Source organism: Ursus maritimus, unplaced genomic scaffold (assembly GCF_017311325.1).
Source record: "Ursus maritimus isolate PB19 unplaced genomic scaffold, ASM1731132v1 scaffold_1, whole genome shotgun sequence".
NCBI lineage: Eukaryota > Metazoa > Chordata > Mammalia > Carnivora > Ursidae > Ursus > Ursus maritimus.
In genome coordinates, this window is record NW_024423343.1 from 24,766,146 (window position 1) to 24,794,079 (window position 27,934).

The 27,934-nt window shown below is 35.6% G+C and overlaps 1 protein-coding gene across 1 annotated transcript in view; it reads left to right on the forward strand.

The window, feature by feature from the left end:
• Positions 1-27,934, forward strand: part of ERBB4 (erb-b2 receptor tyrosine kinase 4) — a 666,536-nt gene that overhangs the window by 495,128 nt on the left and 143,474 nt on the right. The window contains exon 20 of the mRNA XM_008687562.2: positions 15,791-15,976. Within this exon, the coding sequence (XP_008685784.2) occupies positions 15,791-15,976 (186 nt within the window). The remainder of the gene's footprint in view (positions 1-15,790; positions 15,977-27,934) is intronic.

Sequence of the window (27,934 nt, forward strand, 5' to 3'; positions counted from 1 at the left end):
TTGCATAGTTTGCACTTAAAAATCACTGAAATTGGTTTAGAAGAAGCTTCAAATACTTGCTTTCTCTATACTATGATTTTTAAAATTGAATAAATTTCGGCTTATGGTGTTCCAGAACATGTTTTAACGTCTGTGAATTTTAATTGATATAAATTTCAATTAAAATACCTAAAAAGCAAAGAATTTATTTTTTTACAAGTGGGTTTTGCATACCATTTGAAGATTTGATGAATAATTGTTCTGAATATATGAATTATTTTAATGTAAGTAACCTATGTAAGTGTTATCATAAATAATAATTTTCTGGTTCCTCTGATGAAACAGATGGAAGCAAATAACTTCTAAGAGTTGAAGTGCCACAGAAACATTTTCTAATAATCCAAAATTTTCATAATCATGACTAACGACTTTAAATTTTTGATTTTTAACTCTCAAAATGATCTTATATTTAGGTTTCTAGCACAAGTTCCGTCTCAGTTCAGTCTGGTTCTTCGAATGAAGACTTAGGTCGTCGTCATCAGATTCTTAAAGTTAGATAATATTTACACAAGGCTATAATATTCTAAAGGATAAACAGTAGAAAAGATTAGTAGAATAGCCCCAGAGTTTTTTATATACTCATATGTGGGGATAGAACAATGCCATAGTAACAATTAATAGACACCACAGACGGAAGTCACAGCATGCGCCCTCAGAAAGCTGACCCTGTGTCTACCTGTAAAGAACCGACATTATTAGCACACTGACTATTGCATACCATAAATTCTTTTCCCCTTTTCAGAATTATTTAGCAGAATGGTCAAAAAGTAATTGCTATGCCGATATTAGGTAGACGATATGTGTGATTGAGGCAGTGAACCAGACTGACCAGCGCTCACATGGAATTTGATGGAAAAGAAATTCATCCATATGGATTAAGTGGATTATGAAGAAAATACAACCGGGTGTGGGAAGAATGAGAACAGATGTTGAGAAGCAAAATTCTGCTCATATTGGATGCAAATCATTTCCCATGACAGGGAGGAGGATTAAAAGAGGGTATGCATGCCCAGAAAGAACAGGAAAATATTTTTATATTGACCTGTAGACCAGGTCTTCACCATCCACAAGACAAATTCTTTAAGATTCTCTGTTATTTATTGAAGGGCTGAAAAAAAAAAAAAGTGGAAGTCGGAAACCCCAGCTCAAATACGAGAATACACAAGCTTTAAGTCCTTTAAAAATGTATCTGCCTTTGGCAAGTTAGGCATTCATTTCAGATTTCTCAGGATTCACTCTCAGTGAATTACCTCATTCATGGACAGTAGTTTACCAGTCTCTTGATTTTCAGACACTTTGCCAATGATTTGTTCTGAGGAGTGCTGCTAGATTATGTTTCTTGGGCAAGAATTTTGAGTTGATCCTCATTTTGATAGAATAAAATCGAAACATCAGACTATTAACTTAAATTCTTCCAAGCCCTAGTACCAGCCTGCCTTTCCAGCTTTGCTCCTTAACTGTGTTCTGTCATGTACTATATTCCCCATATCAGCTGATCTATTCCTATTCCCTTTGCATGCAGACTTACCCACTTTCCTAATTTTTGAAGGAAAGGAAGCTAATTATATTGTATAAATGTTATGTACCAGTCTCTGTGGTAGACCCTTTTATACATGTTATGTGAAATGGTTGTTATATGAGATAGGTAGGCATTACTGATCTTTAGCTCTATATAGGCAAGGACCCTGAGGTTTTGACAGTGTGAGTAACTTGCTTCTTATCACATAACTAGTAGAAGAGCAGACTCTGGAAAGAATTCGCATGAATCAATGTCCACACCTCATTCTCCTCATCATATCACCCAATCCATGTTATTTATTCTTTTACAACATGTTCTTTCCTCATACTAGTATCCACACTTGTATTTTTCTTCCCAACAAAGCTTTTGTTTTCCCACAGTTTCTTCTGTTTTCAGTGAATTATTATTAAAAATAACTTGTATCATAAATATTTATCATAACTATTATTCATGTTCATAACTAGTTTCACTCAATTTTAAAGACTTTTACTACAATATTAACTACTTGAAAGTAGAATATACGTCTTTTCAATTTTTGTACTCTCATGGAGGTTACAAAAATTGTATAGGATAACCATTAGACAATGGTTAGTTAATGAATGAATGAAGAATGGCTAGCTATTCCCTGTGAATACTCTAAACTACATACAGTTATTAATAAAGTAATATATAACAAAATAAGTATTCGAGTGCGCTGCACTACCGTTTGAGTTGGCTGATGATGAATGTAATGACCATGAATTGACCTTTTCTAGGGTAGCCGTTATAGAAATCTAAGATACCATTCCATTTCTAAAATATTGGTTAATTTTCAGTGGCTGGTTTCAAATGCCAGATCAGGATTGGATGCCTTCTTGCAGAGATTCTTTATGAGGTACTTCTTTTTCTGCTGCTACTTTCTAACCCCTGCACAGTGTGTATCTAGCCACAAAGCCACACATTCCTTTGACTCATAGCCTCCTGAAGCAAATACGTTAACAATAGGGGTTTTCCGTGAGACCATATATTTTCTTGCAGGGTTCATTTTAACTCATTTTGCCTGGGTAGGTGGTAATATCATTTACTGTTACTATATTAAAAACATAAAAGCATAAATAACATTAATGCAGACTTTTTCTGGTTATTGCCTCTAACTGAATGCCCTTGACATCAGGATCAGTGTAGAATATTAAAATAACATTGACATGAATATTTAATATAAGAACTTGCATATAAATCATGGTTTCAAATTTAATGTATCTGATGGTAATAATTAAGTTCATTATAAAAAGTAGAAGAGATAAGGAAGAAATAAATGATAGGACAAATGATTTCTACATATGAATTATCCTATATGAGCATGAGACTAGTAAGTGAAAAATGGAAGACTTAATTAAAGTCACTACTGTATCTTGAGTAAGTCATAAAGAATACAGTCCAGCCTGCTCCTTTATCAGAGGTATATTTGAGATTTTACTTAGGTATTAAGGGATGGTTTCCCTAATTTTATTTAGTTGTTTGTTGTTACATGCCTTTAATATAATTGTCATTAATTAACAGATTATTCTTGTGAATTAGAAAGACAATAGATGTCTTCCTTTAAGGGAGGTACAGTATCTAGGAAAGTAGAATTGAGTATTAATTCCCCAAATTATACAAAATAGAAAATCATAAAATCCTAAGTGACTAAATAAGAGTTATTACCAAAATTACTAGATTCTGATCTATTTTAAGTCAAATTTATTTTCTTAAATAATTGAACATTCCTAGAAATAAGTTATCCTATGCAGAAATGAGAATAAAAATATGGGTTAGTCTTAGGCCCTTCCTGCAAAAGCTATCTAGCATTTTATTATTGGTGGATTAATTCCAAGTGGTTGAGGGTAAGTTGTACTCATTTGATTTATGCAAAAAAAAAAAAAAAAAGGATGGTGAGTACCTATTAGAATGACACTTCATAAAGATTCTGTTAAGGGGTTATTCTTATCAGTGATAACTCCAATCAGGACACTAGGATAATGAGTACAAAATCTGCTGTGTCTACCTGGTCACCTAGACATTAATGGATCCTGAGGAGATAACATGATAGAATGTTGGCTGGGAATATAATGAGAACCAGATTCAGATCCCAGCTTGGCTACTTACTAACTTTAGGATCTTGGCAGATTGCTTATCCTTCTCAAACTCACCTCCTTATCAGTTAGATATGATAGTATCTGTTGAACAAGATTGTCCTGAGGACTACATGAGTTCATAAGTAAAATCAACAGCATTGTGCCAGGCACAATTCAACAACAAGTAGCGGTTATTCTTATGATCTGATGGAATTCTTTTCCAGGTGACTTTATTTCATGTATCTTTTTAATGGGTGACTTTAGAGGGACAATAATGTTTACTAACAACTGAAAAGCTATAGCTGAACTAAATATAGATCTTACAGATTAAATAAATCTTACAGAAATTGAGTTTCATTTATAAAGAGAAAAAATGAAATCCATAAACATTATTTGGAAGTTGATAATTATTATTCCTTTGCGCCTGGTGTTGGAATCCATAGGCTTGGATGACTGATTCTAGTTCTGGTATGTTTGTGTTTTCCTTCTCGGTAGCATATTGCAGTGTCCTCTCCAGAAGATCCATGCTGGCCCTTGCTGAGCTTATTCTTCCCTATCAGTTCTGAAATGTTCATTACAGATACCTCTGTGCTTGTTCTGTAACATTGCTAAGATTAATCAGTAGGCAGTAAAGTGTTTCTGCCCTAACTACAAGCCTTCACCAGGACCTCTTGGTCTCTATTATCTACTTTAACCCCGATTGCTATTTATCGTTATCACTGCAATCATAGCTACTGTTTGTTACAGAACAAATTTATGTAGTCCTTGATGTTCTCTTGCAACTCAATAAGCTACTTTGGCCTTCTCCTACTCTTCATGACTACTTTATGTTGAGGGGGGAGGAGATGTTTCTAGATCTCCATGGAGTTAAATAGAAAGTAATAGCTTCTAAAGTGCTGACAGAAAAAAAAGTTTGTTTTTTTGGTTGGTTTTCCTGCCTGCCTTTCCAAATTCCTGCCCCCCCCCCCGCCCCCCGCCCCAGGACTCGAAAAGATCAAAGTGACTAGTTACCCTGCAGCTAAAGTGTTTTTTCCTAGACTATTGGCTGTGCCTTTCCTAGTCAACAATCACATTCCCTATTGATATAACTGATTTAATACAATGTACTACTAACTGAATTTTTTAAAAGTCCACTAGGAATTGTGGTAAGCTCTTTGCCTATACCATATAATTTAGCTATTATATGTATATGTTAATTTCTAAATTAAAAGTATCTGCATTATTTGGGTTAGACTAATATACTACAACCAAATTAAATAAGGTTTGGTAGCAACATTAACTTCTAAAATATGTGTAAAATCAAGGCAATGATATTTAATCTCACCTTTACCTCCCAATAAATTGGTTTTGGTTGCTTAAAGAATGGAACTGAGAAGGATCGGGTGTCTTTACTCAGTCCAGACAGGAAAGAATACAGTAATTGTATCAGTTTCCTGTGGCTGCTATAACCAATTACCACAAATTTGATGACTCAAAACAACAGAAATATGTTATATCACATTTCTGGAGGCTAGACTTCTGAAATCAAGGTGTTGGTAGGTCTGCATACCGTCCAGAAGTTCTAAGGAAAAACCTGTTTCTTGCCTCCTCTAGCTTCTGCTGGCTGCCGTTCCTCCTTGTCTTATGTCTGCATCACTGTCATCTCTGCCTTCTTCATGCTGCTTTCTTCTCAGTGTATCCCTATCTAATCTCCTTCTGCCTCTCTCCTGTAAGAATACTTGTAATAGTATTAAGGCCCACCTAGATGATCTAGGATGATCTCCTCATGTCAAAACCCCTAACTTAATTGTATCTGTACAGACCCTTTTTCTAAATAAGGTAATATTCACAGGTTCCTGGAATTAGAGTGTGGACTTATTTTAGGATTCATATCAGCCTACTACAGTGATTGTTTAGCAATATCTGCCATGGGCAAGGGGAGTGGGTATTGGAATAGCATGCATGCCATGTTTTGCCATCAGTGACCCAAACTCTCATTTTACAAATAAGTGTTAGGTTATGTGACTTGTCCAAGATTACTGCATCAGAAGAATCCCAGCAGGAATCACATGGTATACAAAATTGGAGTAATGGTAGAGAGTTTAGCAAAGGGGTTTTAATACAGGTGCGGGCAGGGTTGAGGAACATCAACAAGGATTGTTGAAGTATCTCAAGATTAATAATGGAACTGTGAGTCCTGAAGGAACAAGGGGAAGGTTACCCTGAACTGACAGCAACTGTAGCCTTTGGGGGTTGCAGTGAAGTGGTGGGGGACAGATACTTATTCTCTTCTCTCCTCAATATTCTGTTCTTGCTTTTCATTGGCTGACCCCAAATGAAAGCCAGGAGACAAGGTTGCCTCTTGTCATCCATTTGGTTCAGTTTCACTGGGCACATGGAGAAGTGAAGAAGGATGGAGAATGGATATGGAGGGGCAAAGAAAAATAGCAGGCCTGACCCACAAATCATTAGTGTCATAGCTGAGAGCAAAGTCAAAGCTTCTTTATTACAAAATTTATTATAATTTTCAGCATGTCAAATTTAATTCAACAAATATTTATTGAGTACATGCAAGTTAAAGCTTTCCATGTGGCAACACAAAAATGCCTGGGATTTTTTGCAGGTTATAACAAAAATAGACTGGAGGTAATGAAAAAAAAAATCAACATTCTTTTTACAGTAGTGAAGAAAGTCTGAACTTAAGTAAGGGTCAGAATAAAAATACATAGAACCATATAGATTTGTACTCCATTGGGGAAAAAACAATTAATAAGACTTGGCAAAATATTTGATATGAGTAGAATGTAAAACAATGGGAAAAGATAGAATCCAAGATTTGAAAACCAAGTTAGAAAATGTTCTAAAATTTAGGAAATTATCAGTTAGCAGACAAGCTCTTATGGTTAAATTTACTTTGTGCCTTAAATTTAAGGTCCAGTAGGATATCTATGTCAAGGTGACTAGAAAGCATTTGAAATATGGGTTGATTCCTGGGATGAGGTAGGTTGGGAAGGGGGGAGTATAATAAATATAATAAAGAATCTGTTCGTTTATTAAGAAAATTTTATCACTTCCTTACTATGAGTTATACACTCTATAAAAATTTGGTAATAGACTAATGAATATGATAAAATAATATTACTACTTTCAGAGACATCAACAATGGCAGATATTTAACAAATAATTAATAAAAATGAAATAGGAGATACACACTTACAAAGAGCTATTTGTTCCTGCTCAGAGATGACAGCTGAAATTACAGGTGTAGAAAAGAAAGCTTAGAATATGGGTACAGCATAATTTTTATGTTTGGGATATTTTGGACAGATATTTTACACAAGCATTTTGGATATGATTACAATGAATTTTGTTTTCTATCCTATTAATAGCAATGCTACTTACAGAGCTTCGAATTAAATCGAATTATGAAAAACCACACAATTTTACAGTGAACTCCATATATTTTTTGATAACTCTGTCAACTCTCTTAAAATCGTAAAATATATGGATGCGAGAGATTACAGATGAAAGCAAAGAGTGTTAGGGACAAAGCCATGGTAGCATTTCCACGTTGAGGGTATGGAAGGAAAAAGCAAAAAGCAGGATCAATAATTGTAATGAGAGTTCTCAGAGAGACTAAAGATTTAGGATAGAATAAAATATTAACATCAGCCACAGAGGGATTTTCAAAAAGTAGCATGGCCAGTGAGATAAAACAGTGCAGAAACTCAGGTCAATGTAAAAATGAGAGAATAAACATGTTGACTGGTAAAAAGGAGGCCATTGGTGCTTTTTCAAGAGTGATTTGAATAGTAAGAATGCAGCAAGTTGCAAAAAACTAGAGCCATAGGGAGCGAAAGACTATGAAATGAAGAAATAGCCGAAGTGGAAATAGCAAATATTACCAAAGTAAAGAAATGGCAAAATTTAGGGAACTTTCACTTTTGGAATATGGGATATCTAAATATACTGACTTGTAGTTACAGTGAAGGTACCAACATAGAGTAAAGCTGAAGTTGTATTAGAGATAAACAATGGCAAATCATTCACGGGAACAAAATGGGATGATGTCAGGAGTGCATTAAGCAGTAAATATTGTGAAAGGTAGAAAGTTGTTTTTGTTATTTGTGTGGTTTTTTTTTTTTTCTGCTCAGAGATACACATCATAATAAATGTAATAGAGTCAATAAGAAATTTAAAAAGATAACAAAGGGCTATTTTAGGAGAATCAAATCAGGGAGATTTAGGACAAATCTCCCTGAATTGATTCCTTTCCCAAATAACATTTGAAAGTTTGAGGAGAATTAAATGGTGGGAGTTGCCTCTGGCCAAGGAGTGACACAATGGGAATATCAAGGGGAAAAATTATATGATGATGGTAAATGCTTTATTGTAATAGTCAACGCTGGAGTTCAGTCTGAGAGAGGAATAAATGAAGCATAATAGAAAGCAGGCATTTAAAAAATTATGAATGAATCCAGTGTTCTTCCCACTACTGCAAAACCTTTCATGATCTGGCCTCTACTTACATTTCCAATCTCATCTCATTGCCATCACGGCTCTTGCTAAATTCCAGACACTTGAGTCTACACAGAGCTTCCCAAATTGACCCAGCTCTTACACTCTTTCCTTACATTTGTCTGTCTGCCTTCTCGTAATTCAGATCTCAGGACACATTTCCTGACTACCTTTATTTAAAGTAGCTCTCCAACCACCATTTCATTATCTATCACAATATTCTATTTATTTTGTCTATAACTTTTAATATGACTTATAATCACTTATATGTCTGTTTTATATTTGATTTTCCTGTATATTTGTTGCCTCTCCCAGTAGAGTGAAAGCTTCATAACGACAGAGATGGTATAGTAGACCCAGCTTCAGTAACGGTGGCAAGCACATAGCAGATCCTCAGTAAATATTTTTAAGTGAGGAAATGTATAACAAAAGGGTAGGAAAATATAAAGCTGAAGGGAAATTCAGTGTAACTAGGGGTAGGGAAAGGTAAAAAACATAGCCAGAAAGTAGGAATCGACCTAGTATGGAATGACTCATGAAGTCATGAAGTTCATTGTGTAGCACTGTTAGCAGAATCTAATCTGAGATGCAGCTTCTCAGTGGGTGAATGGTGGAGAATGGGGCTGGAACACTTTTGACACTAAAAGTTAGAAGGATCCTAATCTTGATTGTTCGTGTTCACCCAAAAGATGCCCAGAGATTAGAAAAGAATGCTGAGCCCAGCCAGCAATGTGGACAGACTTAAATTTAATGGCATATCAATTCAGTCTGTCTAGTTGCTGTTCACCTACTCACACAAGTAAATTATTATTTATTCTTGATGCGAGGAAACAGATGCAGATTTCATTTATTTTATTATCTAGATACCATCTGCAGCAAAACATGTTTGTAAAACATTATTATGGGCCAATAATTTTATTCCATCTTTCATCACTGCTGTCAGCATTATCTCCTTTGTTTTCTTCATCCCATCACCCTCACTATCCTTAAGAGAGGCACTTGTGCCAAGCATTCGCAAATCTGCTGACTGTTGCATTAAGCACAGTTTTATGTCTGCATTAATTGTCTATCTTTTCTTTTCCTCTATCCCTCTTTTTATCTTCCTTATCCCTGATGCAATGAGATTTTACCGATTTTCAGCTGGAGGGTATTGAAGTAATGGTCCATAGACATAATGAAATAGTGAAAGCTTGGCTGAAGTTAACATTTTTAAAAAACAGAAAAGCCCGTAAGTTTTCACTGGCCATATGTTTTTTTTTTTTTTTTTTCCTTTTTCTTTTTGTGAAACCGCTAACCAACGTGAGTGAGAAAACAAGTTTAAGTGGCAAGGTATAAACATCTGAAGGCTGGGCAAAATGATACCTTAATGTGACAAATGGTATTGCTTACTTTTATTATTGTACAGAAATGTCTTCCCTTCAGACACAAATAGAGATACAAACAGCATAGGCAAGAGAATAATGGCACACATGCTTCAGAGCTTTTTGTCTATTCCCTGGTCTTCCCTTGATAGTTTAAAAAAAAAAGTCCTTATTCAAACCAGACTTCATTATAAAGAAAAATGTTCTTGCTTTAGAGTTTTCAGTGTAGCACCTGTTACATCCTTCCCCTCTGTCCAATGAGAAAACTCTTTAATTCACCTACAAGAAAAAATTTTATAAAGTAAAGGGGAAAACAAAGACAGAAACTAATTTTATTTCTGAAAAAATAGATAATGCACCTGTCAACTTGTATTTATTCCAGTGGCCTTTGGTGACATTTTCTAGTGACAGCAGCAAAGATTCCAAAATTGCTTCCACAGGCCCCACACGGAGATAGGTAACAGGGGACATTATTAACTTCAACACAGAGCAATTTATTGAAATCCAACACTCCATTATTAAAATATTGGAATTTTTTTCCCTTTCCATCCCACTCATCACTCTAAATGAATCCACGTTCTCTTTTCTTTATCTCTTTCCCTATCCCCCAAAAAAGCCATCTGCTATTTCCTTTATGAAAAAAATAAAACCTACAATTAGTGTCTTGTTCATCTTTTCTTTCTCAAAAAAAAGAGAACTATTATGCAAATACTCTGCAATTTGGTTTCAAATACTCTTTGTAGTGTGATGAGCAATTTTCCTTAATACAACCCCAGCTTTTTTGCCAGGACTTACTAATAGATTTTTAAAAGAGAACTTTCATGTGACTTTTTTACACTCTTCTGATGTAAACTTTTCACATGCATATTCAGAATGGAATTATCATTACTCCTTGAGTTGTAAAAGAAAAAAAAAATTGTTTATGTATTTCATCCTGAAAAAGAAGCCTGAAATAACCTCTAAATCTTTCTTTTACCTTAAATTTCATCATTTTCTTTCTCAAGAAATGGCCTGCACCATATAATGCTTTCAGGAAATCAGAGAAATATGTTTTCTTTGGCTTTTTCTGAAAGCGTATTGTAAGTAATGGCAGTTTACCTGTTAGTGCAAATTTGGTGTTTGATTTTAGTTGCTTCTCAGGAAATAAAGTATAATTTGACCCAATTCTTCAGGTACGACTAATGTCAGGTGTTTGGAGCTGTCTTCTTGTTAACAAGATAAGCATCTACAGTGCGAAGTGCTGATGGAACTGAAATTTATAAAGTATAGTATCATAAGAAGTAGAAACTGCACTAAGAATCAGAAATCCTCAATCTTAAGTCTAATCCTTCTACTTATCAAATATAACCTGGGCAGTAAGCCCACCCAGCTTTGGTTTTCTCCTTTTACAGCTGAGAATTACTATGTCCTTTGACTGCTTCCAGTGTTATAATGGGGATCAAACCACAATTGTAAGTGACTATTTTTGCAATGGATTATAGATACATCTTATGACAACATTCCAGAGGTCCTCCATTTTCATATTTCCTACAGTAGCTTAATCTGAGGAGCTTGCTACAAATGCAAATTCCTGACCTACTTCTGGCCCCGATTATCTGGGAGTGAGGCCGGGATAGCTACTTACAAATGACAAACCTAAGGTGACTCTTTGCTCATAAAAGACTGAACGCCACCAGAAGAGAAATAGAGAAAATGTAATCAGTATCAATTTAACTTAATTAGATAATATCTAATTTGGAACTTAATTAAATTAGATATTTAATTTGATTACATGTTTTGCTTATTTGTTGGTGTATATGTGTATATATGTGTGCACATCATAATTCAGTGAAGGAACCCTCTGGTTTATACTTTCAATATTAATGTTAATAATTAATTAATTAATAACAATACAGTATTACTTGGCTAATATTCTTCTACGCACTCTCCTAATAACTACATTGGTTTGCTTTATTTCAAATGTTTACTAAAATATACAGTAAGTAAAACCGAAAAGTTTCTACCTTTTGGATCCAGATGGGGCCATATTCATAGTACTAACTCAAATTTCTGGCTTTGCTGATTATGCAGAAACTCCAACCTCTAAAGTAGTCTCCCATAAAGTTTGGACACTCACTGGGTGCCTCATGTGTACCTATAAACCAATGTCCCAGTCACAGTCTTACTGTGATATTTGCAGTGTCCTTCCTTACCGGCCTGGCCCCCACGTGGAGCATCTCTTCTCTCTGAGCCAGAGAGGTCGTCCCCCTGGCACCGGTGGCTGGTGCCACTGTTGACTGGTACCACCTGAGGATGCCAGTGTCCTTGCTAGAGGTGATGCCCCTCAGCGCTCCCTGGGCTGCTAGTCCTCAGGTGTTGCTGTGGTGGGGGGCTCAGCAAGAAAGTGTAGAAACTGGTGTTCTCCCCTGTTCTATTACTCTGGCTCCCTGGGGCCACTGAGGAAGGGGGAATTGCAACATATATTTGGAAGCCATGTGGAACAGCAATTTCAGCTTCTGCCCACAAAGGCTCAAAAACAGTCTTTTGAGTTGAGCTGACACCATTTCACCAGCTTATTGTTTCTGTTTGGCCTTATATGTCTTCTTTCTCAAAGACACTTGCTTATTATGCGCCACTCCTCCTTACTCAAAAAAGTAAAAGGTTATACCTCATCTAAGACCCTGGCTGGATCCAGTAAATCCACATACTCCATCAGGCATACACCATAACTGTCAATAATCTTTAGATTCAGCTGAAATCAACACCACTAAAATAGTAGTGGAGATTAAAAGTTAATAATGTCCTCTCGAATAGCTCTAGGGTAATAATAATAAAAGTCAAATACTTCTACAAGGCAAATAGTAAAAGACAGAAGTCTAGAGTGACTCTCCACTCCCTTTCCTGACTGTGTTCCACTGCCCAAAGTAATCATTTTCCGTATCTCAGCAATTTATATTTTTCACTTAACTCTGTATCTAAATATAATGCTTACACTGTCAACTCTGGGTTTTTCCATTTTATACATTATATACTAACTTGTCACTATGAACAACAGAAATGTACCTTTCACTTTCTTCCCATCACCCCCTTGCAGAAGTATAGTATACTTCCCTTCCCTTCATTTTCCAGTAGAGTCATATGGTGTTTGCTTATATCAGCATTTCGTATTTATGTCCTTATGCTTACGTAACTCTTCCCAGACATACTCTATAGTAAATACATGATTTTCTTTTCTTGTGCGTGTCTTGCACTTTACATCAAATCAATGTCTTCATTTTACTTTTGCTTAAGTATCTGTGCATCAATCCTAATTTGACCTTCAGCTTCTGCTAAATATACATACTCTTAATGTATTTTAAACTCATTAGGTATTCTGTCTTCTCCATCTTCTGGGATTACCTTTTCCAGATCCATATGTCCCACTCCATTCTGGACTGACTGCTATCTTGGTCTCCTGTACAGCTTTTATTCTGGAATATCCCTTCACTGTCTGTCATTTTTTGTTTCCTCAATTAAATGTACTCTTTTTTTTTTAAAGATTTATTTATTTATTTATTTGACAGAGATAGAGACAGCCAGCGAGAGAGGGAACACAAGCAGGGGTAGTGGGAGAGGAAGAAGCAGGCTCATAGCGGAGGAGCCTGATGTGGGGCTCGATCCCATAACGCCGGGATCATGCCCTGAGCCGAAGGCAGACGCTTAACCGCTGTGCCACCCAGGCACCCCTAAATGTACTCTTTTAACCGCCCTCTCTTGTTTAATGAACACATCTAACAGAGAAAGGAAGTATGTGAGATAAATTTGTGGGTTTTTTAAGATTTATTTATTTGAGAGAGAGAGACAGAGGGAGAGTATGAATGGGGGAGGGGCAGAGGAAGAGAATCTCAAGCAGACTCCCTGCTGAGCACAGAGCCCAATGCCAGGCTTGATCTCATGACCCTATGATCATGACCTGAGCCAAAACCAGTAGTCCAACACTCAGCTGAATAAGCCACCCAGGCGCCCCCTGAGATAAGTGTTTAAGAGCAGACATGCCTGAATATCCACTCAATTGAAATTTTGCTGGATTTGGAATTTAAGGTTTAAACAACTTAAACTTCAGAATTTTGAAGTCACAGCTCCATTTGGGAGAAGAAACTAGAAGGTGGCCCTAATTTCCTCCACGTATAAATTTACATAATCCTACTATTTTCACCAGAGTACTTCCCTTTCCATTTTGCCTAATGCCCGTAGTCCACAATCCTTTTGATGAAAGGGAGGAGATCTGTAGTCTTAGGTCCCTCCTAAATACACTTTGAAACAATCCTGCTAAAGTCAGTTTCTCCCTCCTGCTCCATTTGCAGAAATTTGTGGTGCTAACACTACTTGAGCCTTTGGTGGCTTACGCATACGGTGTCAATTGGACTTCTCAGTTTCCCTACCTGCTACATCAGGCTTCAGATGTCATACATACACTAAATTAGTTACGACTAGTAAGCCACTTCCTACTCTTATTATTCTATCTTTATTGCCTCCTCTCTATGACTGTTGGTGTGTGCCCCTTCATTAATTCCTTTGTTGCTAGTATAATGGAATTGAGAGGAAATGGAAGTAAATTTGTTGGTTCTATCTGCCATGCCATCTTAAACAAAAGGTCAGCAGAGCTTTCTGTCCTCTATTTTTTGTTTTGAAAAATTTCAAAGTTACAGAAAATATTCAAGAATGCTACAATAACATTCTCATGGCTTTGGTGTAGATAAACTGACTGATAATAAATGGCCGTATATGTGCCACCCCTGTGTGTATGTGTGTGTGTGCGCATGCATGTGTGTGTGTGCGCATGCATGTATGTGTGTGTGTGTGCGCATGCATGTGTGTGTGTGTGCGCATGCATGTATGTGTGTGTGCGTGCGCATGCATGTATGTGTGTGCGCGCATGCATGTATGTGTGTGTCTGTGTGTGCGCATGCATGTATGTGTGTGTGCGCATGCATGTCTGTGTGTGTCTGTGTGTGCATGTATGTGTGTGTGCGCGCATGCATGTATGTGCGTGTCTGTGTGTGCGCATGCATGCATGCATGTGTGCGCATGCATGTATGTCTGTGTGTGCGCATGCATGTATGTGTGTGTGCGCGCATGCATGTATGTGCGTGTCTGTGTGTGCGCATGCATGCATGCATGTGTGCGCATGCATGTATGTCTGTGTGTGCGCATGCATGTATGTGTGTGTGCGCGCATGCATGTATGTGTGTGTCTGTGTGTGCGCCTGCATGTATGTGTGTGTGTGCGCATGCATGTATGTGTGTGTCTGTGTGTGCGCATGCATGTATGTGTGTGTCTGTGTGTGCGCATGCATGTATGTGTGTGTGTGCGCATGCATGTATATGTGTGTCTGTGTGTGCGCATGCATGTATGTGTGTGTGCGCGCATGCATGTATGTGTGTGTGTGCACGTGCATGTATGTGTGTGTGTGTAAGGTCCTATCTGTTTCAAATTGTAGTAGATAACTTAAAATAACTTTTAATTGGAGGCCAACTTTAAGATGCACTGAATAACTACCATATGTCCAATTTTATCTTCATTTAACCAAAGTGACATGATTATGATAAAGAAATTAGAGCTGTTTTGTCATTTTATGAAATGATAAAGTTGGAGTAGACAATTTTTTATAGTCTTAGCTCTCAAATTTTATGATTCGATGAATAATACATCACTTATAATTTTGGAAATGAGATGAATTTGAGTAAAGACAAAGTTATGGAACAAAATGTCGTACTAAAAGGTTTATTTTTCTACATAAATCCACAATGGCATATTGCTTATAATTGTTTAAGCTTTGATATTTATAATTTATAAATTACACCTGTATGCTCTCTAAATCCACACTAATAATGGATGACTTAACGTTGGGTCACCTTATACTACATGAAAATAACTGCATTTGTATAGATTATTGTATTCTAGAACTAAAGATCAAAAGTTTAAAATCCACAGTATAAGCTAGGATTTAATATCAACTAACTTAGCAGTAAATAAAATCAAATATTGTCCATGTTACAAAAGAGAAAACACTAATATTAATTTTATATGCATTCAATTCTATAACATTTTCCATTTTAACAAAAGTATAGTCTTTATTTTTCACTTAATTTTACTTGCATTAAATCACTTTAAGACTATAATAGCTGTATTAATGTCTTTTCATTTTTAATTGATTCCATTGAATGAGAGTGCATTTTCAAAATTATGATCAGCACCATTAATATAGTGCTATAAAGAAATTTGAGTTGAAATGATGGTGTTATTTATTAATTTTTTTATAGGAAGCTTTGATCATGGCAAGTATGGATCATCCACACTTAGTCCGGTTATTGGGTGTGTGTCTGAGCCCAACCATTCAGCTGGTTACACAGCTTATGCCCCATGGCTGCCTGTTGGATTATGTCCACGAACACAAGGACAACATTGGATCCCAGCTGCTGCTTAACTGGTGTGTCCAGATAGCTAAGGTAAGTGCCTATTACTTCCCATGGAAAGAACTCTCCTAGCTTTCTTTCTCCTATTCTAGGATAGTGTGGATATTGAAAACATATCAAGTCTTTTAATATATTTGAATAAATTAAATTACTTTTGCTATATTGAAAGACATAGGAAAGTATTTGCATTCAAAGCACAGATCAAACACGTTACCCATCTTTGGATTATTTTACTGCTAATTGTGTTATATTGACCAGATGCCAAAATAAATAGCTTACTGATCGGGAGAAAAAAAAATGGTATATGAAATTTGTTTGGCTTCTGGGGTTTTTTTTAAATATAATTTAAATCACAAACAAAATCCAAGAAAGCAAAGATTGAATTCTGAATTGTTCTAATTTTAGTTGATTTTATTAAGATAGTATTACATTCAGTTCTCAGTATTACAGATGACCAAGTTCGAAATATTTTCCTAGACATTTTGATAATTCTCAAATAGTCTTTAATGGTTGGGGTTTTTTGATTGGTACAAGTCATGGCATGTAACATACATAAGGGAAGTGGCATGGATCTCAGCACCTGGGATGATGGGGACGTGGCTGTGTGGTGAGCTAGAGAACACCTACTGTCTTCTATAGGACTGTGCTTTTTTTCCCACCAGAGTTATGTGCTCTTACAGTTTTTCGGAGGGGTTAGAATTCTGGATTTTTTTTTTATGTGACTCCTCCAAATTTAAATCTTGGCTCAAACTTTTGAATTGTTCTGGATACCAAAAAAGCATGTATGTCCTGCAGTCAACCAGTGTGAAACTTCTGGTGTACATTTTTTATATTCAAAGAACCCATTTATGATTATCTATACCTAGAATATTTCTTGAAAATTTTCTCCTAGATAAATAGATCTGAGACGAGTTTTAATTCTCTATTTCAATTTTTATTTACATCAAAATTCGACCTAATATTTGGTTAATTCTACAGATGTGTTCATCTTTGCATTTGTATAAATGTCAAAATGTTAATTTAGTAATTCTAGTCTGTTTCTTTTTAAGAATGAATGAAAATTCATTTCTCAAAATAGAAATTTGAGGTAATTCTTGAAATGTAAACCCAAAAAAGTATCTGAGGGAAAAGCCCAGTTTAGTTTTATATAACATAAATCTCATTATAGTTTCCTTATGGAACATTTTTATAATTTTGCAACAATTACATAGCAAACTCACAGCTTAGAGGATTTTTTTATGGTAATGAAGCTTGGAATACAACTCTTCAAAAACTGATTTACATATCTAAACTTCTATGAAATATAAGGTGAGATAAACAGGCAATAGAAATTTTCAAATCATCCTAGTACTATAGATGAAAACAAAGCTAAGTTTAAAATTTCTTTGCTGTTCTCTATGTTTCCTGCAGTGTTCTTCACAATTTAGGTTTTGTCCTTAGGGATTCATGACATTAATATATCATTTATGCAAGACTGTACACTCTAATAATAGAAACTACTTTGAGTTCCCGGAATAATCACACTGTTTTAAACCATTTTGTCTTTGTGAATGCCAGCCTTTCCGCTTTGAAATCTTTCCTCATAGGTTCTTGATCACATAACATGATCTTTTCCATCCATCAATGCTGATTGGGCCTCCTCCCCTTACAGAACCTTCCCTACTCAACCTTTTTCTCAAAACAGAAGCAACTTCTTCTGCTTCTTTGTTGGTTTTGGTCATTGGTATCTTGAACACATTTTTATTATTTAAATGTTATACAATGTGTTTATATAACTATCTGACTGTATGGTAAGTTTATTTAGACATTAACCTTTTAATAAACATCTGTAGACACCTTCCATGTGTCAGGTACTTTGATGCCTGAAGTGTTTAGGGGCAAATGACATGGACATGGACCTGGTTGTCTTTATATATCTTAACTGCATGAACAGTCAACAGGTAAAACAATTCAGTATAAGATTATACTTAATACTCTGGTTCAGATTTTGAAGAAAAATAATTATACGAGAGACTTAAGGCAGACACTATTGAATCCTGGGTGAGAAAACTTTGCTTACGGGAGGAAAATTTAGGCAGAGGAAAGGTTCCACAATAACCTTATGGATATGGTGACTGTGTAATTTATCATCCAACTGGGACAATTTTAGGAGTGAATGAAAGCTCTATCACTAGTTCCACCAAGACAGCAGGCACACAAATGTCCTAACAGAACAAGATGTGTGGCAAGCCTGTGTGGCATGAAAAGTTTGGATTTTATTACAAATACAGTAGGTATTGAAGTATTTTATGTTCTAATGAGGTCATGCCAGTTTATGTATGGAGATGAGATCAAGGCAATCCAAGAATGGAAATAAAGAGACCAGTCAGAAGTCTGGGGGTAATGAAAATAAGGAGAAGTAAATAGAATTGAGATATATTTTTGAGATAAATAAAAGCATTTGAATATTGATCAGTTGTGGAGGAGTATGGTGGTGCTTTTTTCTGAGCTGGTAAAGACTGGGGGATTGAACATAGTTGTAGAAAAAAATTTGAGAGTTCATTCCAGACATAGCAAATTGCAAAGGTTATCGAACATGACACTGGAGCTTTCAATTAGGTAGTTGAATTTGGTTGGGACTCTCAATGCAGACTGAAGAGTTATAGGTATTTAAATATATGGGAAAATTTGTGATTACCTAGGTACTGACTCAGTCTGATTCATATTTCTTCCTAGCACCGACAATTGGCATAGTAGCCATTCAATAAACATCTAATAAATATTTTAACTCATAAAGAAAATGAAAAAGTCTATACATAAGGAGGGAACCCATTCTTCATCTTTTTTCCTACTTTGGGGGTAGAATTGTGTAGTGGAAACAGCATTAAGATCAGAAGGACCTACATTAGTATGTTGGTGACCACTTTTAGGTTTTGTGAGTTTAAGTAAGTTAATCAGCCTTTTTGACTTTTGTTTCTCAGTGTATTAAGAGTTCATAATCACTACTTTCTTTTTCTTACTTACAAAATGAGTATAATGGTATCTACCTCTGGTAGGGTGAAACTCCCCGCCCCCAAAGTTTTTAAGTCCTATCCCCAGCATCTGTGAAGAAGTTACTATACATGATAAAAGGGAATGTGTGAATGTTACTAAATTAAGGATCTTGAGATGAGATTCTCCTGGATCATCCAGATGGGCCCGGTGTAATCTAAGAATCCTTATAAGTGGGAGTAAGTGAAGATAAAAAGATGGGAGCAGATCTGGAGTGATGTGCTTTGAAAATAGAGAAAGGGGCCACAAGCCAGAAAATAGAGTCTACCTCTAGAATGAAATAGCTTCTCCCTACAGTGTCCAGGCCTGCTACATCCTGATTTTATTTCAGTTTATAAACCAATTCGAGACTTCTGACATCCACAGCTGTAAGAAAATAAATTTGTATTGTATTATGCCATTAAATTTGTGGTAATTAGATACAGCAATAAAAAACTAATATACTTCCTCATAGTGGTTTGCAAAGATTAAATAAAACAGCCCAATGCAAGTTCTCTGGCTCAGCTCCTAGAACATGGAGTGTTTAAAAACAATCTCCTTTATCAGCTATAGGTTGAAAGCCTCAAAACGGAGAATTATTTTTTAAATGTCTGTAAAATATGAGTAAGATGGTCTTAGTAAACACAAGTACTTTACAAATCACTATTCTAATAACTTAGAAGCTTTTTCTTTATTTTCAATTCTCACCAAGAAAGGCTCCTGAAAGTAAGCAGCATAATTGCTCCAAGACCCCCTTTGCTTCTGGCTGCGTCCTTTCTTTCACAGATAAAGCTGGAAGAATTGGGGAGGATACTATAAAATGATTGATGTATATTTGTATTATAACATTCCTGTGGAAAATACAACAGTAGGTAGGAAAATAATAATTATAGCTAAAATCAAGCAGCTCTTATTCTGTGCAGACCATTACTCTGTATATTTTATTCATTAATTAATTTGTCTCATCACAAACCTATGAGGTAAGTATCATTATTATTTTCATTTCACAGATAAAAGCATAAAGAATGTAAGTTACTTGGTTAAATTCACAAAGCTAGTAAATAAGTAGTAGAAACACTAATCTATGTTTTCATATATAAGGAAAAAATATTTTTTAAAAAAATTTCACCCATATTCCCAGTTTTCTTTCCATTCTTCCATTGGTACATCATGCTATAAAATTTTATGACATAGAAAACAAAAATTTAAACGCCAAAATTGTTTTCTTCTTATAGGCAGCCAAATTCACTCTCCATATACTATATTTGGAACTTAATTTAATTTGGTAAGAGAGCAGAATATACTATTATTTAATGTTCATGTAATACAATATGCCTTCCTGGGGCTTTATGAATCCAGGATAGAAGATAATGATGTGAATTCCTTCTTTCGTAGTTGTTGCTAACGAGTTGGGAAAGCAGTTTTTAAGATAACTTAGCAGATTCTAAAAAGTGTATGTGAGTTTAAAGTGAAGAAACTTCATGGTGAATAGCACCAATAATGACTGAGTATGGGTAGATAAAGCACGTCTTACATACCTGGCATCTGCTTGGTGCTTTATGTGTATTGTGTTAGTTAGTTAGTCTCTACGGAAACTCCAGCAGGTATGACCCATTATACTCCCAGTTTATAAATGAGGAAAATAGGGGAAGTTAAGTCCTAAGGGACAAAGCAGTAGGTTAAGATAACTGGATTCTAACCAGGGCTGATATACCATCCTCTCCAAACACATACAGGTCACTGCAGCTGAAAGCCCCTTGCTCTCTTCGACAGCACTTCTGAGTATGAGGAGTGGTGAGGAGCATGATGTCTGTAGTTGTGTCTCATCATTAATCCCATAAAAGAAAAGATTTTATCATGAATAATACTTTGCATTGTCTTCATGAGAATTTTTTATTGCCTTCATCAGCATCTATGTCACATTTTCAGGAGAAGTACTAGATATCCATTCAATTTTGAAGGATTTTTTTGAACTAAGTTTTACTTGTAAAATATGATAAAGCAAGCTCAAAACTGTTCTGTGAACAATTATGCAGTATAAATACTGATCACAAGTGACACTATAAATTAGGAATTTAAAATGTGTAGTTAGGCACTAGTTTGTGTTAAGCATGCAGCCTCTACAACCAGTCTGAATGGGTTCTAATCCCAGATCCACCCTTTCTCAGCTGTGTGTCCTTAGAAAAGTTAGTTAATCTCTTGAGTCCTCTGAAATGGGGATAATAATAGTACTTATTTCATGGAGTAATTATGAGAATAAGGTAATATTTGTAATATGCTAAAAACAATGCTTAGCATAGAGTAAGAATGTACCTTATGTGTTATTTTGGGTATATCTGAGATGAAAGCAATAGGCAAAGGCACTTACAGTCATCATTAGAACACCCTAATAATGTCATTTAAAAATACTCAATTCTTAAATCTCAGCTGTGAAAGACATAGCATTTGTTCTTAGACCATGCTAGGGATAGGAGGGGATAATCTCATGTTTAATATTCAATATTTCTGATCTTTGGAAAAGAGGACATGAGTCTCCCATCCTCACGTGTTTTTCTGCACAGGTTCCTAAGATGCTGTCCTATGTTTGCTATTATCATGGCCTTTAATTTTCATGTTAGAAAATTGAATTATTGGTAATATTGAAAACATGTGAAATGACCAGTGAACTGGCAAAGAGCTGAGGTCTGGGGTAATGCTTTGAATAAGATAGTCCATTACTGAAAAGGAACAAAGAGAAAATTCTAACTTCTCAATCTCAAGCTAGAAAAGGTTAATATTGGTCTGACTTCCTGTTTACTGCACAAATTTTAGCTCCTGACTGCTTTCTAAGGAAAAGTTTATTCGAAACATTTTTGTCATTATTGTTACTGTATTTTTAAAGCCCGAATACTGAGTGTAGGCTACTGTTATTTTTCAAAATCTTGAAACCTTTCTCAGAGCTTTGTCAGTCTATTTCACCATAATGTCAGATTTTCTTCTGGAACTCTAATTTTTTGTTTAATTCAGATGTAGGTTTCCAAGGGCTTTCTTTTTCAGTGGTTTACCATTGAAACTAGTTAAAGAGATGATTCTAAAAACACATGCCAGTGGTCCACTGTAGACTTAAGATAATTCATTCCTGATTAAGTCAAAAATTGAACTATCCTTAAAATTTTTCTGAAAAGAAATGGATAAAAAAGTCACTCAAAATTTTAAAGAGTAAAAATTGACCTAATACCTGTAAGCAAAATAATTTAGAGTCTGCCTCTAAATAAGACTCTCAGTTGTGTTTTTTACAAATAGATTGATTCCAATATTTGTGTTTTCTATGAACACTGTATTATTTAAAGATTGGTATAATTTTAGATGAATTTAATAGACTTTCTCAATTAAACTTTTTAAAAATTTCATACTCAACTTTATCCCCAAACCGCTTTTCTTGTCGTATCATATTCCTATTTGTGCAAATGAGAATTCTGTTGTGAAAACCGACTTTTTGTGACATTGGAGAGTATTTGTGGAACTTAGTTTAATTTATCCTTGGTGGTAGAGTAGGAGTTAGTGTGAAAGGCAAAGTGAAGATAAGAACCATTCTCAGTTCGAAAACAGTTCATAGGACTGGGAAGAGAGCAGATTTCTGTGTTAGGAAATGAATTCCTCTTCTGTACACAGATACAAAGTGTTAAGGTTGAAATACGTTGCCTGAGCAGAATTTTCATTTTCTTTCCTCTTTTCCATTTTTCTACTCACAGTAGGTACACAGAGTGACAGGAAACTAATTTCTCATTTTATCCAGCCATTTCCTCTTTATGAATAAAATTAGATTCAAATCTGAATGTCTGATGTCAGTAAAATTCATGAACTGGGCACTGAAATTTCTGATTTGTTTGTAGTCAAGACTAAAGTCTATCTGTAGATATGACCTCAATGTACATATATACATTATATGTGCATATGGTATATATTATATACTAATATATGGAATTTGAGAGACACAACACTACTAACATTCTAGAAAAGATAAAATTGGCACTTACTATATTTAATAATATAATAATGACTTTTAATACTGTTTAGAAGTTTGTGAAAGTCAATTGAGTGAATGGATTTGGAGGTATGTTTTGACACAGGAAAATTATTATATTTTACAAAGGTGGAATAGAAGGAACATATTGGAATTAGAAGCCATGGTGTTAGTGGCATAGCCAAACCTCATTTAGTAACAATTGCCAATTTAAAAGAAAATAAAGAGATCATTTTTTCTAGTAACATAGCCACATTTTGGAAGAAACAAGGATGACAGCTTATTCTTTTATCTTATTTATATTATGTATTTATACCTTATATGTTATATCTTATTTAACTTATTTATCATTTTTACTGCTATTATTTAATTTTAAATGCATTATATATTTTAATAAATTATCATCAGATCTTTAGAGAATTACAGTAGCATGAATCTGACTCAATGGTAAAATTGTATTCAGAATAAATACCTTCAGTGACTTTCCCAGGGTCATGCTGCAAAGTAGTCTAAGGATGAAGAATAATGAACAAGTCATTGATTATCTCATGAAGATACATTGTTCAATTCCCCCGCCCCCGCCCCCGCCCCCGCCCCGGCAAAGAAGCAGCTTAATAAGCAAATATTTGCAAGGTCTCTGTCAATTATTTAGATCTATGCTTTCATTAGACACTTAAATTTTTTTAAAGATTTATTCTTTTATTTGAGAGACAGAGAGCATGTGCATGTGGGCGTGCGCATGAGTGGGGGGAGGGGCAGAAAGAGAAAAATAGAATCTCTAGTAGACTCCCCACTGAGCGCAGACCCTGGGCTCAATCTCATGACCCTGAGATCATGACCTGAGCCAAAATCAAGAGTTGGACGCTTAACCAACTGAGCCACCCAGGAGCCCTTAGACACTTGAGATTGAAATCACAAAGGAAAATATCTGTGGTCTTTAAGAAAGATTCATATATTTATTCATCTAAAAAAATATCAAGTTATGATGCAGCAGGTACTATCTCAAGATCTAGGATTTCGAGAAAGAGCAACAACCTAAGTCCCTCTATCACAGTTTTTATATTCTATTGGGGAAGATAGATACAAAAACCAAGTAAACAAAAAATATTGCCTCATATGGTGACAGATGAGAGACGGTGCCATCCATTAGTATTTTAGGGCAGAATTTAGAAGAAAGTAGTACTCTGTTCCTCTTTTAGTTCTGCACTTATCATCTGTATGACTTTGGCAAATTCCTTAATATCTCTAAATCTGATTCCTCATCTATAAAATAAGCAACAGCCTTCATTCATCCAGCTGTTGTGATGGTTAAATGAGATCATACATTGGCTTTGCACATTTGCTACCAAAGCTTTAGTGCTTAGTATGTTATTATAACATTAAGTAAAATTATAATACATTATATAATATTTATTAGCATCAAAACAACTTGGGCATGACTTCTACAGAAAGGCAGCATATGTAACAGAAAGAATATCAACCATAGAGAAATACAATCTGGGTATAAATTCTGAATCATAGTTGTGAGAACTTTGAGATCCATTTTCCCATTTTGCTAAGTGAGAATACTTGTGCTTATATAAAATGAAGCAAAACTTTGTTTATCAAATTTGAATTAATAAATAGGAGCAATTGATATTAATCTGAAAAATCAGAAGTTTCTCCAGAACAGAAATATATATATATTTCTTTATTCATTTGTACTCATTTATTATTGTACTCATGAATATAGCAAATTTCCTTTGAGACCCTACTATGATTATAATGGTGAGGGAAAACGGATTTTGGAATTAGAAATCTCTAGCTTTGAATCCCAACTACCAGTCATTAGCTGTAAAATTTTTGGCAAGTTATTTAAACTCTCTTAACTTCCTTATCTAAACATCAGGATAACAATATTTAGCTCATAGAGTTATTATAAGAAATAAAATAATAAAGTGTGTTAGTATATTAATATATTGCCTAACCCATAGTATTGCTCAATAAATATTGGCATTGGGGTTTTGGGATGGGTTTTTTATGTTTGTTTGTTTTTTGGTTTTTGTTTTGTTTTTTAAATCACACAGAGCAGTGTTCTCAAGGCCAGCCATTTCAGAAGAAGATTGCTATACCTTTGTACAGTTGTAGAGTTCACTTGAAATTTTTTTCCAGGACAAAATACAAATCTGCCTTGGAGAAGTTTTTCCATCATTAACCCCATGTTAAATGAAAATGAATTTTATCTGAGATAACAGATTAGAGGAACATTACGTTAATTTTTTTCTAAATTAAAATTATTCTAGCTTGGTGCTCACCTATGATAGTCGGTGAGACATTCCATTTTAATCATGTATTGGGAGGTCCCCACAAGGATTTTTCTAGGGATATTGAAGAATCTGATGAGATATATTTAATGCTCCAGGGAAACACAAATCAAAACCACAATGACACCAGTCAGAATGGCTAAAATTAACAAGTCAGGAAATAGGTGTTGGCAAGGATGTGGGGAAAGGGGAACCCTCTTACACTGTTGATGGGAATGCAAGCTGGTGTAGCCATTCTGGAAAACAGTATGGAGGTTCCTCAATTGTACTACAAGGTACTTACCCCAAAGATACAAATGTAGTGATCCAAAAGGGCACCCGCACCCCAATGTTTACAGCAGTAATGTCCACAACAGCCAAACTATGGAAAGAGCCCAGATGTCCATCGACAGATGAATGGATAAACAAGAGGTGGTTATACACACACACACACACACACACACACACACACACACATACAATGGAATACTACTCAGCGGTTCAAAAAAATGAAATCTTGCCATTTGCAATGACATGAATAGAACTAGAGGGTATTATGCTAAGCAAAATAGGTCAATCAGAGAAAGACAAGTATCATATGATCTCACTCATATGCGGAATTTAAGAAACAAAACAGAAGATCATAGGGGAAGGTAGGGAAAAATAAAACAAGATGAAATTAGAGAGGGAGAAAAACCATAAGAGACTCTTAATCATAAGAAACAAACTGAGGGTTGCTAGAGAGGAGGGGTGTAGGAAGATGGGGTAAGTGGGTGATGGACATTAAGGAGGGCACGTGATGTAATGAGCACTAGGTATTAAATAATACTGATGAATCACTGACCTCTACCTCTGAAACTAATTACACACTATATGTTAATTAATTGAATTGAAATTAAAAATAAAAAGAAATATATGTTGGTTGGCAGACAGAGACAGTCTCCACTTTTCTTTCGTAATTGATACATAAAGGTGCTCCTTGTTCAGCTTCATGGAAGCAGAGCTCTCCGGTCTATTTGTTAGGTATGTATAGTCACTAGAGCTTCCAAATCATTTTCCTTCTCTCTTTTTTGAGAAGGAAATATTTGGCATATAACTTAATTGTTTGTTTCTCATGAGTGTGGGTCTGCTGGGTGGCTCCGGGATCTTGGCTGGGCTCATTTACCTTTGGGTTGGCAGGCTGTCAGCTGATCTAGACAGGGCTGATGGAGTGACTGGAGAGATTGAGCTCTGCTTCACTAACTTTCTTCTTCCATCAAGCTAGCCGACTTTACGCTTACAAATCTGCCTCATGGTGTTCAGTCCCCCCAGGTCCTGGGCATCCATCCACACACCATCGCATGAGAGGCCTAGGAGCTCTGTGGATTCAGAGTGAAAAGTAGGAGCATAACCTCCTTGCAACCCACTCCAGGCTCCCTCTGGAACTACCACTCATGATTCCTTTTCTTCTTGGTCTTGGAGAATGTAACCATTTTTCTCTGGGTTGTTGAGTTCTACCCCACCTCCACAGCTAGATAGATATAAGTTGATTTCTCAAACAACAGAACCTAAGAGAGACTTATCTCCTGGATGCTGGTGCCTTAGAACTGCAATTTCAGGTCCTGCAGTACAAACATCCCCCCTTTTGGGAGAGAGAATCTCTAGCAAGCTCCACGCAGAGTGCAGAGTCCTTCGTGGGGCTCCATCTCACAACCCTGAGATCATGATCTGAGCCAAAATCAAGAGTCGGACTTCTTAACTGACTAAGCCGCCAAGGCACCCCCCAAAACCCTTTTAAGATGGAGAGCTCAAACTAGAAATACAGATTTTCTTATTTATTCTAAATAAGATGTGCAAAACCCAAACTAGTATCTTGAAGTAGTTTGCTGTGTATACAAAAGGAAAGGAAAGCAATAGAAAAATTACATGGAAAGGATCCAGTCCAGAAAATTTACTTTGTAGAGGTGGTAGAATGTTTAAGAAAAATTAATATCAGAACTTGTTGAAATTTTGGCATAGCGAGGAGCCCTGGAAGATTATCTAGTTCAGTGATTTAAAAAAAAAATGTTTAAGTCATGCAGTTGTTTTAAGTGAAATCTTATACTTGAAAATCTAAACAAATAAAACCAAGCCGTAACACAGCAGCCGACGACATTGAGACGGTTTCTTGGGATTCTGAGTTTCCTGGGGTCTTCACAGAGACCAGCTTGAAGACCATCTGATGAGCTTGTTTTGAAGATGGACAAACTGAAGCCCAAACAGGTGACAGAGTCCATTTAAGGCCACAGATCTTTTTTAGTTACAAAGCCAGGATCTGAATCCATGTATCACCCTGGCACCCCTCGTCTCACCAGACACCCAGCCTAGCTCAACTAACAGCTAGCACCCCTTCCCCTGGCTCTGTAAGATTTGTGGATTCCTTCTTTACAGTTGTTGAATAACTGTTACCATATTAGAGAGTTAGTCTAAAAGATCATATCACTCTTGCGAGAACTTTGAAATGATGTAATAATGAACTTTCTCCCTATAGAATATTAAATGAGAGACAGCTAGATTTTTACCTTCACGTACTTTTGAGTTTTCAGTTTACCTTCCAAGATTTTTTTTTTTTACTCTCTCTTTTCCACTGATAGTTTTCCCTTTCCATCTTTATATCAGAATGTCTAATAACATTGCAACCTCCCAAATTGGTGATAAAGCACCTGGTTGAATTTGAAT